General features: G+C 36.7%; 2 protein-coding genes across 2 annotated transcripts; both read left to right on the forward strand.

The window, feature by feature from the left end:
• Positions 1 to 306: 306 nt before the first annotated feature.
• On the forward strand, positions 307 to 2771 carry LOC143246918 (uncharacterized). The gene is made up of 2 exons (XM_076494189.1): positions 307 to 464; positions 1900 to 2771. The coding sequence occupies exons 1-2, from the start codon at positions 380 to 382 to the stop codon at positions 2604 to 2606; spliced, it is 792 nt and encodes a 263-aa protein (XP_076350304.1). The 5' UTR covers positions 307 to 379; the 3' UTR covers positions 2607 to 2771.
• A 5355-nt stretch (positions 2772 to 8126) lies between these two features.
• On the forward strand, positions 8127 to 9867 carry LOC143246919 (uncharacterized). The gene is made up of 2 exons (XM_076494190.1): positions 8127 to 8269; positions 8995 to 9867. Exons 1-2 carry the CDS (start codon positions 8221 to 8223, stop codon positions 9699 to 9701), a joined length of 756 nt encoding a protein of 251 aa, XP_076350305.1. The 5' UTR covers positions 8127 to 8220; the 3' UTR covers positions 9702 to 9867.
• Positions 9868 to 11763: the final 1896 nt, after the last annotated feature.

Below are 11763 nucleotides of genomic sequence, written 5' to 3' on the forward strand. Positions count from 1 at the left end.
CTTAAATAGTCGTTATCGTAGTTGAGGTAAGTTGCTTTTTGACAAAAAAACACGAGTATTTGTTGTGCTGTAAGTTTTATAAGTTGATTCTGCAGATGAATGTATCTAATTGATTGTGTCACGTTAACGTCATTATTCTAAAAGTAATATGTGACAGTACATTAGATGTGTTATTGTGTAACACAGAACCTTGTGGTAAAAGTCTTAAGTACAAATTCTCGCTTTCGGTTCTACGAAAGCACAATTCATGCGGCCCGTATTTATGAACTTATTTAGAAATGTTTCTACACGTGCTCCTCGTAACACGTGATTAGTAATTGTTGTGTAATAAAAGAGACAGATAGATTAAACTATATCTGGGATTAAAAAGAACTGTAAAATGAGAGATACAGTCAGGTTTTCTCTGGAAACCACCATGAACACTGTTACCATCGTTATAATACTGTTTGTTGTGACGAGTGAAGGTAAGGTTATGGTATAAAGCACGATAAAACTAACAGATCGATTAGTAAGTTAATATATTTTATAAGTTTAACGTTAATATAAATATAATTACAGAAACGTAATCAAACGATTCTTTTAAATGCATTTTTCTTGGGTAATGACCAATTCTTCGACACGAAAATGATGCATTCACTAGCAGAAAGAGACGACTATTGGACGAAAATCTTTATTGGCGTAACGACAGAGTTAAAAGCGAATCTGAAGGTTGCCAGTTTTTAAATTATCCAGTCGTTCACACCAGTCGTGGGTGCAAACATAGATCAACGACTGGATTATTCGAGACCTTCTCGAAGCTTATTAAACAAAGGGTCTCAGAAGTTTGATCTTGGTAGGATTGAGTGAGATAAGCAATATAGACTAGCTGTTATTTGTTGAACTTAAATTAATATCACAGCTAATAAACGTAAAGGTGAGCTTTACTTTATAGGTCCATTTACTGACAGAAGTACAGAGCTAATGAAATTAAAATCTGTAGTCAGACATAGAAGTATTATCACCTAGCATTTGTGGACCAAATTATTAACTATTCTTAAGAGTAACATCTTTAATTATAATAACTTGTTAGTTGACACAACCACTGAGAAGATGTGGTACTCGTGTTAGATTACATAGCCATCTAGAAGCTGTGGTACTCGTGTTAGATTACATAGCCATCTAGAAGCTGTGGTACTCGTGATAGATTACATAACCATTGAGAAGATGTGGTACTCGTGTTAGATGACATAATAACCTAGAAGCTGTGGTACTTGTGTTTGATGACACAATACCTAGAAGCTGTGGTACTTGTGTTAGATGACATGAACACCTAGAAGCTGTGGTACTTGTGTTTGATGACACAATACCTAGAAGCTGTGGTACTTGTGTTAGATGACATGAACACCTAGAAGCTGTCGTACTTGTGTTTGATGACACAATACCTAGAAGCTGTGGTACTTGTGTTAGATGACATGAACACCTAGAAGCTGTGGTACTTGTGTTTGATGACACAATACCTAGAAGCTGTGGTACTTGTGTTAGATGACATGAACACCTAGAAGCTGTCGTACTCGTGTTAGATGGCATAACCACGAGAAGATACGGTACTCAACATCTAACACTTTAAATGCGAATGTATTTCATGCCAAAATTTATTCCCAACTTTGAAGTCATAAATTAAAAATATTTCTTATAAGTTACGCCATAGTGTTTTCTAGTATGAAATTATCATTAGCTAAGTTACATAAGTCATTGTTAATTACTATATCGGTCATAACCAACGTTGTCGTAGTTTATTAGTATTGTTGGACATACTCGAGGCTAATCGCGTTTGTATTTGGAATTGTACAGAATATTTTGCTTGTGATGAGATTGTTGGCATATGTAATTAAACTTGATGACTGTTTACACTATTTCTAGCTTTTCACGACATAGAACAAAACGCAGAATGTGAGAGATGTTGCTGTTTATATGAACAACTTTTTATTGACCTGAAAGATGGTTATACTGAGGGATCAGTTGAAGGTATCAAAGTCATTAACAACATAGATCAATTAGTAAATTCGAAATCATCCTGTAGAAGGTATGCTAAAGTTGAAGTTAATTTTACTCGTCTTGAATGTGACTACTGCTTGACCAGTCCAGCATGTGGTCGAAAAATGCTGAAGATTGACTTGATACTAGACCAAGGCGTTTCCGCCACTGGATGGCTCTTTAATGTCGGTGACAGCGCCACCAACAACGGCTACGGTGGTGATGCGTCAACCCAGTCCAAGGACGCCGAAATTCAAGGTTTGGTACCCAATATTGGCGTCTATAAAAACGATGATTGCTCATCAGGTCTACTGGAAACAATGTCTGGAGCTCTTGAACAGCCTAATGTGAAACGGGTTAGGATTTATGTCAGCAATATGTACGTCCGTGTGCAGAATGATATGAACTTCGACAAGGAAATCAATTCCTGTTTGGGTTGTCGTGCTCTTTTTGCTTTGGCCGGACAGACAGATTCACAAGGACCTCCTAACGAAACCATCTTCGTGGCCCTGAATGGTGTTATTCGTTATACAGAGAAACGTACTGGAACTGGAGTTTGTAAGGTTATCCTCTCGTGGGCTTGCCCCTGTTAACTTTACAAGATGTCAGATGAAAAATAACCCGATTCTTGATATTACCAGCAATCAGCATTACTACTGCACGTGAAGTTCACAAGTTTTAATTGTCCAAGTATTTTGATATTCGTGTGATATTCTGTTAAGATGGAATAAAATAAACTTATTCGCATGAACTGAAAAGTGTGTGTTGAATATTTTCTGATAAAAACTTGTTCACCAAACCCTGAAATATCCATCATGCAATTTACACATATATTCACACTATATAATTCTTCAGTGCTATTATAAATAACAATATGTAACAGAATTTTTACTTGTTCCTGGGCAGTTTGTTTTTGGGTTTTTTTAATTTCGCACAAAGCTACTCGAGGGCTATTGCGCTAGCCGTCCCTAATTTAGCAGTGTAAGACTAGAGGGAAGGCAGCTTGTCATCACCACCCACCGCCAACTCTTGGGCTACTCTTTTACCAACGAATAGTGGGATTGACCGTCACACTATAACGCCCCCACGGCTGGGAGGGCGAGCATGTTTGGCGCGACGGGGATGCGAACCCGCGACCCTCGAATTACGAGTCGCACGCCTTAACACGCTTGGCCATTCCTGTGCAGAAAGTGTTATTTCCCAATTACTTATGCCTAAAGTTAATGGAAAAAAACCTATTTTTCTCTTCAAACTTTGCTTTTGTGACCTGGAGCATATAACAAAAACATGATGGGAGACTATATTTGGAGGATGATACGTGAAAGTAATTTACATTACAGTCGCAAATTTCGAAACACTACTCACTTCTAAACATTTCTGTATAACTTTAGTATAAATACATGTAAATCTTGATTTATATGTTGTTTTATTCTGACCTTATGTAAATGGAAATGTCTAAATTTGACCGTTTTTACATAGAAAATAGGTTAATTTCTAAATTTCATTATCCAGGTCACAAAAGTAAAGTTTGAAGTGAATAATGGTCATTTTCAGTGCTTTTACAACATAAGTAATTAAGAAATAACACATACTATCCAGGAACATAATTTGTGTTACATATCGGGACACATATCCTGTTAACATCATGGATCACCAACAGCAGTTATCACTAACGTAAAGGGCAATCACACTGATAAAAAACACTAAATCTTGTTTGGAAGGCTCAATTTGGATAGCAGGTTTGGAAGCACAGTTGACATTTTTCTATTAGCTACTTGAAATAGTTTTGATATCCATTTCAAATAATTAAGATTTCATAAGAACCACAGAGATTGGAGTTCCATTAAAACGATTTTGAATCAGCAGACGAAAAAGCTACGTGACAATATCAGCCGATATAAAATCGTAGTGGAACTGAATGTATCAGAACTATATTTTGCCTTTTTTTTATGTATCGTAGGTAGTGCGGTGCCTACCGAAATTAAGGCTCTCTAGTGGCACAGTGATGTATCTGCGGACTTACAACGCTAAAAACCGGGTTTCAATACCCGTTGTGGGCAGAGCACAGATAGTTCATTGTGTAGCTTTGTGCTTAATTCAAAACAACAACAACTGAAATTAGGTCATTTTTGAAAATAATATTTAATACCTCTATACGACCTGAAATATCCATACATTTAGATAATAAAGTAGTGTTCAATTTAAATACTCAGAATTTCCAAGAGGCATTGAAAAGCAAAAGCTTATGAATGACAAAACACGGTAATAATGAATTTCGTCTGTAGAATTTAGTTTCACAAAAAGTGGAAACAATTGTTAAATGTAAAGTAGAAGAGGACATTTGTGTTGTGACGGCCGCATGGATCTAAGTCCGATGTTTAGCATTACGAGTTCACAAGTTTACTGTTGAGCCACCTGGTGGCAAGTGGAAAACCATTTGCTTGTGTATAAATGTAAACTAAACAACAGACTGTTTGTAAAGTTCACACTGCGAGTTTGGAACTCCGTTGTTTGGTGTTATCAAACATCAAGCTTATTCCTGAGCGCCCCTCAGTGGTTTGAAAGAGACAAGAAAGACCCCGAGCGTTTCACGTTAAGGAAATTAATTTTTTGTTACGTATTTGTAAACACGTTTAATTCCAAGAGAACACAGTATGAGAAAGAACACATAATTAAGAGGCGTGAGAGAAACAAGCTGAATTTATAAAATTGTATTAAACGTAATTAAATAATAAAGTTTGGAAAAGGTTAAATGTATTTGACAAAAGACCACTCTCAATCACTCCCCCTAGTGGTATGTCTGCAGAAACACACCGCTAAAAATTAGGTTTCAATACTCGTGGTGGGCAGAGCACAGATAGCCCTTTGTGTAGCTTTGTGCTTAATTCAAAACAAGCATAAGGTCATAAGGTCAGAATTGAAGAAAACGGCCAGAACTAACATCAAAGCTTGTCTAATCCTACAATTGACCAATCAAACAGGCGCATATATCGTTTACTACATTATCTTACAATAAAAAAAAAATGTTTTTTGAACAGTGGTGCGATTATTCTGTTCTATTCTTCGCACTTGTAAAAGTTGTAACTTTTGTAAATTAACACTCCAAAATACGTAAACTGAGAAATAAATTGTTAAATGTTTACGACAGTTCTATCTTCCAACGTGGCCGTTGCTTCTGTGATTACGAAATGATCATTTACATTGAAAGAAACAAATCCCGAATTATCTGCTTAGTTCAGCGCCAAAATGGTGCATATAAAAATACAAATGTAATTTAAACCAAAGAGTGGTAAAGTTCATAATGCTAACATACCATATGCTCAGAAATTATTGGTAATGGGTAGAAATTTAAGAGTATCATATATACCTAGGAAGGAATCATTGATAACGCATGTCAACCGCTTTATTCAGTGTTATAGTGTTAGAATTTTATATGCAAAAACGGCTCGTTTGGGCTGAGAAAACACTTTTACATAGAAGAGCGAACAACGTTTCGACCTTCTTCGGTCATTTGTGAACCTGACGATGACCGAAGAAGGTCGATACGTTGTTCGCTCTTCTATGTAAAAGTGTTTTCTCAGCCCAAACGAGCCGTTTTTGCATATAAATTTCTCAACAAGTGGGTTTCTCGTCATCACTGATAGTGTTAGAATGTTCACTATGTTTATTGTTAGTTTTATGCACAGCCTTCTTTATACCAGTTAAGTATATCGAAGACAGTTACTTCATATTTTGCTTAACTGTTTATTGTTCCTTTACTTTTGTTGTAAAGATTGTTTACATTGTTAACTTAATATATATATACAGTGGTATCTCGGTTCTCGAACTTGATCCGTTCCAGAAGGCTGTTCGAAAACCGAATCAAATTTTCCCATAAGAAATACTGCAAATTAAGTTAATCCGTTACAGACCTCCGAAAATTATGCATTATGAAGCATTTTAAGTAAAAATATTGCTTATTTATACCTGTATAATAATACTTACATGTCAACCACAAAAACTATATACAATAAAAAAACAATAAATGAACATTCAACTGCACTTTACCTGTGCTGAGGAGAGCTGATGACGTAAGTGAAAGGTGGTGAGGAACGTGGAGAGTATGAGGGTTATTATTGTTTGGAAGGGGAGTCACCTTCCATAAAAACGTCAGGTAACTCTCCTTCTGGGGTTCTGTCTCTTTGCACCGCTACAACCTGCTGGAGACTCACTGGACCTAATGAGGTTTGTTTCTGCCTGGCACCCTCCCCATGTCTCACCACACTATGTATGCCACTTCTCTTCCTAAATTTTTCAAACCACCCCCTACTAGCCTTAAAGGCATCACTTGTGTCAGCATTCATTCCAGTGGTGTTTTTCAGGAGGTCAGCATGCACCAACTTTGCTTTCTCACAAGACCCCGCTAGTACAGTGGTATGTCTACAGATTTACAACGCTAAAATCAGGGGTTCGATTCCCCTCGGTGGGCTCAGCAGATAGCCCAGTGTGGCTTTGCTATAAGAGAAACACACACAAACACACGCTTTCTCACAAATGATGGTCTCAGAAATGTTATCACCAGATAACTGTTTTTCGTTTACCCAAATCAATAACAGTTTTTCTACCTCTTCCACTGTTTGTGATCTTTGTTTCGTAAGCATTGTCACTCCTTATGCAACATCAGCTCCTTTGATTACCTCTTTATTTTTCAGTATGGTGCAGACTGTAGACTTCACCATACCAAACTGTGTAGCAAGGTTAAACACGCGAACACCACTCTCATACTTCGCTATGAGATTTTTTTTCACCTCTATTGTGGCTCTAACAACTTTTCTTTTTGGTTTGCTACTTTTATTATACTTCTTTGACCCCATAGTGTCTTATTTAATCAGAATATTTAGAAAAACAACAAAAAGAAAAACAAGAACATTCACAGCAGATTTTAGTGAGGGTGTGGACTGAGCGACAGGTGAGGGTAAAACGTTTTGGGCTAAAAATGGTCGAAGGGTCGTTCGGGTTATATCGGGGGTTCGGGCTACGACTGCTTGGCTCGGGAACCGAGTTTATGTTTGACAACCGAGACACTGTTTTCTCAAACAATATGTTCGAACACCGAATTGTTCGAGAACCGAGGTACCACTGTATTTTGTGCCAACATAAATTTTTGTTTGCTGGCCAAATCCCGAGAGATAATATTGGGTTTACGGCCGAAAATATTGTTAACAACCAGAGTACCCAACTAATGAAATATAAAAAAGTGTACTTAATTTGATATTCTGAGAGTAAAATTTAGTGTCTCCTGGCCCGGCATGGCAAGGTGGGTTAAGGCACTCGACTCGTAATCCGAGGGTTGCAGATTTGAGTCCCCATCACACGTGCTCATCTTTCAGCCATGGCATGGCCAGGTGGTTCGGACGCTTGACTCGTAATCTGACGGTTGGGGGGTTCGAATCCCCCGTCACACCAAACATGCTAGACCTTTCAATTATGGGGTTGTTATAAATTGCGATCAATCTCACTATTCGTTGGTAAAAGAGTAGCTCACGACTTGGCAGTAGGTTGTGGTGACTAGCTGCCTTCCGTCTCGTCTTACACTGCTAAATTAGAGACGACTAGCGCAAACAGCCCTCGTGTAGCTTTGCGCGAAATTCAAAACAAACAAACAGTGTCTACTATACCGCTAATTTATAGGAAAAGAAGCTTTCCAAAGCATGTAGGTAAAAACGGATAATACATGATGTTTATTAGAAATATTCATAGTATATAACTCGTCCATTATTTTAACATAGAGACAAGAGATTTCCTGTAATATTTCTATCACATGGACATTTTAATAAGTTACTGCTTTTATGCAGAAATAAAATTGATATTGAAATGCGTACTATTGAATGAGGGGCTGATTCTTCTCGGTGGACACGGCCTTGACGTGCCTATGCTATGAAAATAAACACACGCTATATTCCTGTATAACTGGCAAGTATTTTAATCGGTATTTATTCTATTCAAATAACTGTTTTCGTAAACAGTTTTGGTGTACATTTCCGCCAGGTGGTTCCATATAGCTTAGATCTGAAATATGAACAAACAAAACAGAGAAAGTGGAATAGATAAAGTACGGAAGGAAATGAATGTATGTTGACACTGAATAATAAAACATAGTTTTGTGTTTAACATGCTATATAAGACAAGGGATAGGTTCAGCTTTCCCAAGTTCCTTTAGAAATCACCATGAAGACTGTCACCATCATTGCAACACTGCTTCTTATGACCATTGAAGGTAAAGTTAACTTTTGCTGTTTTTTTAAATAATGTTTAGCTGCTATAAAGCACAAAAAACCTAACAGAATCAGGTGGAAATAAATATATTTTACAAGATTAATGTTAATATAAATATAGTATTTACAGAAACTCAATCTAACGCGTCTTTTAAAAAGCAAGTTTTGGGAGGAAACGGACAACAATACTTCATCATCAAAATGATTCATTCTCTAGCTGAGTTACGATGTTGACTGCTTGGTTAGCCTGAAAACATGATGTTCGCTATGTAGGGGACATTTTATAATTTTTTAGATACAGAATGAATACCACAGGTCTTTCACCAAACAGAAACACAAGTTTTATGTATTAACACTGAATTATTTAGCGCACAGATTGAAGATTTTTATGTACAGCCCTCAAAATGCACGTAGCGTGAATATTTGAGTGGTTTATACAGGTTTACAGCATTCATTGGTTTTATCACACTTTCGTTTAAATTTTTATTATATACAGTTGATAAGAGATTTATTAATTTTATAATGCGATATCACGTCATTAGCTAAGTTACCTAAGTTATTGTTAATTACTATATCGGCCATAACCAAGGTTGTCGTAGTTTATTAGTATTGTTGGACTTACTCGAGGCTAATCGTGTTTGTATTTGGAATTGTACAGAATATTTTGCTTGTGATGAGATTGTTGGCATATGTAATTAAACTTGATGACTGTTTACACTGTTTCTAGCTATTCAGGACACACCACAAAACTTAGAATGTGAGAGATGTTGCTGTTTATCTGAACAACTTTCTGTTGACCTGAAAGATGGTTTTACTGAGGGATCAGTTGAAGGTATCAAAGTTATTAACAATATGGATCAATCAGTAAACTTGAAATCATCCTGTAGAAGGTATGCTAAAGTTGAAGTTAATTTTACGCGTCTTGAATGTGACTACTGCTTGGCGAGTCCAGCATGTGGTCGAAAAATGCTGAAGATTGACTTGATACTAGACCAAGACGTTTCCGCCACTGGATGGCTCTTTAATGTCGGTGACAGCGCCACCAACAACGGCTACGGTGGTGATGCGTCAACCCAGTCCAAGGACGCCGAAATTCAAGGTTTGGTACCCAATATTGGCGTCTTTAAAAACGATGATTGCTCATCAGGTTTACTGGAAACAATGTCTGGAGCTCTTGAACAGCCTAATGTGAAACGGGTTACGATTTATGTCAGCAATATGTACGTCCGAGTGCAGAATGATATGAACTTCGACAAGGAAATCAATTCCTGTTTGGGTTGTCGTGCTCTTTTTGCTTTGGCCGGACAGACAGATTCACAAGGACCTCCTAACGAAACCATCTTCGTGGCCCTGAATGGTGTTATTCGTTATACAGAGAAACGTACTGGAACTGGAGTTTGTAAGGTTATCCTCTCGTGGGCTTGCCCCTGTTAACTTTACAATATGTCAGATGAAAAATAACCCGATTCTTGATATTACCAGCAATCAGCATTACTACTGCACGTGAAGTTCACAAGTTTTAATTATCCAAGTATTTTGATATTCGTGTGATATTCTGTTAAGATGGAATAAAGCAAAAGTGATTTGCATTAACATAAAATTGTTTCTTAAATATCTTCTGATAAAAACTACAACGTCGACCCCTGGAATATCCAGCATGTAGTCCACATGTACAACACAATTCTAAAGCCTTATTAACAACAGTAACATATAACGTTTTGTGTTATACCAGAAATTTCTAAGAAGAATACTTAAACACTTTCTTAAAACAGCAAGTAATCAGGAAATATATATCTTTTTATACCATAAGTAACCACCACCTCCACATAACGATAAATCGAAGTAACATTGTCAAAACAACTGAAACTTGTCCACTGAAAAGTGGGCTGTTTGGTCCGAACTAAAGATTAAATGTTGGGCCTCTAATGATTGATAAAATTAAAGTTATATTTAAATATATAAACTTCCATATATAATCATACATACGTTATAAATACTTTGTTTGTTTGTTTTTAATTCCGCTCCAAGCTACACGAGGGCTATCTGCGCTAGCCGTCCCTAATTTATCAGTGTAGGACTAGAGAGAAGGCAGCTAGTCATCACCACCCACCGCCAACTCTTGGGCTACTCTTTTACCAACGAATAGTGGGATTGACCGTCACATTATAACGACTCCACAACTGAAAGGATAAGCGTGTTTGGCGCGACAGGGATTCGAACTCGCAACCCTCGGATTACAAGTCGAACGTCTTAACACACTTGGCCATGCCGGGTAACACACACACACACAATTAAATCAACAGATTAATAACAGTGAATAGAAATAAACGTTAGTCTAAGTACCCCTGACGGTGCTAAAAATTTAGGCTTAACAACATTCAAAATGTTCTAAATATATTAACAAGAGGTATAATATTTTTTTTAGAAAATTGCAAAAGCATATGCGCCATATGGTTGACTGCCTGCAGCCTGTAATAAAAGGAGAAAAACTGAATATAGAACAGTGTATATTTACAAAGATTATTCATTACAAGGATATTTATCAAACTGAACACTCTTAGTTGGTATCTTAGTATACTATGGCTTATAACACCAGAAACTGGGTTTTAATAGTCGTGATGGGAACAGCACAAATAACCCATTATGTAGTTTTGTGGTAATTAATAAACAAATAACATACGTTAAATATTATACGATATATTGACATTTGGACATTAAATGATTTGAGGATGTTACAGTTAACGATGAAATCTATATTATTATGATATATAAAATATTTATTATTCACCAATTTTTTTAATGGGCTTATTTCACTATTTTTCTAAAGTATCTATCGTTCAAATGAGTTAAAAATATTAAAATATGAAAAAATATGGGTATTAATAAGCTTAATGTTGGTAAAATTATTGTAAATTCTATACTTCAAAAGTTAAGAACAAATAAGATGACCTGACATGACCAGGTGGTTAAGGCACTCGACTCATAAACTGAGGGTCGCAGGTTCGAATCTTCGTCAAACCAAACATGCTCGCCCTTTCAGCCGTGGGGACGTTGTATTGTGACAGTCAATCACACTGTTCGTTGATAAAAGAGTAGCCCAAGAGTTCGCGGTGGGTGGTGATGACTAGCTGCCTTCCCTCTGGTCTTACACTGCTAAATTAGGGACGGCTAGCGCAGATAGTCCTCGAGTAGCTTTGAGCGATAATTCAAACCAAAGAAATAAGATACTTACCCAGGTGGTGGTGGTAACTCTTAAGGTTACATTTCCAATAACGCTGTGTGTTAAAATAATTCACAATAATTTTACGTACTATTTTTGGCAGCATTTAACCCTATAACCTTGTATCTAGGGGTGGTGGTTAAAGTGCGCACCCTGTGACCTTCTGCAGAGTTCCATTTTAAATAAGAAATTATTTATTTAATGTCAAAATTGTTAGTTATTTATTTTTCCTCATACTGTTCACTTTTGGATAGTTCGTGGTAGAAGAGAGTAAAC

This window comes from Tachypleus tridentatus, chromosome 3 (assembly GCF_004210375.1).
Source record: "Tachypleus tridentatus isolate NWPU-2018 chromosome 3, ASM421037v1, whole genome shotgun sequence".
Taxonomy (NCBI): domain Eukaryota; kingdom Metazoa; phylum Arthropoda; class Merostomata; order Xiphosura; family Limulidae; genus Tachypleus; species Tachypleus tridentatus.

What these genes read in the sequence shown, in the direction of transcription:
- LOC143246918 (XM_076494189.1), top strand. Translation starts at nt 380, where the DNA reads ATGAGAGATACAGTCAGGTTTTCTCTGGAAACCACCATGAACACTGTT. An exon ending in GTTTGTTGTGACGAGTGAAG is followed by an intron (nt 465 to 1,899) that starts GTAAGGTTATGG and finishes CACTATTTCTAG; the next exon opens with CTTTTCACGACATAGAACAA.
- LOC143246919 (XM_076494190.1), top strand. Translation starts at nt 8,221, where the DNA reads ATGAAGACTGTCACCATCATTGCAACACTGCTTCTTATGACCATTGAA. An exon ending in GCTTCTTATGACCATTGAAG is followed by an intron (nt 8,270 to 8,994) that starts GTAAAGTTAACT and finishes CACTGTTTCTAG; the next exon opens with CTATTCAGGACACACCACAA.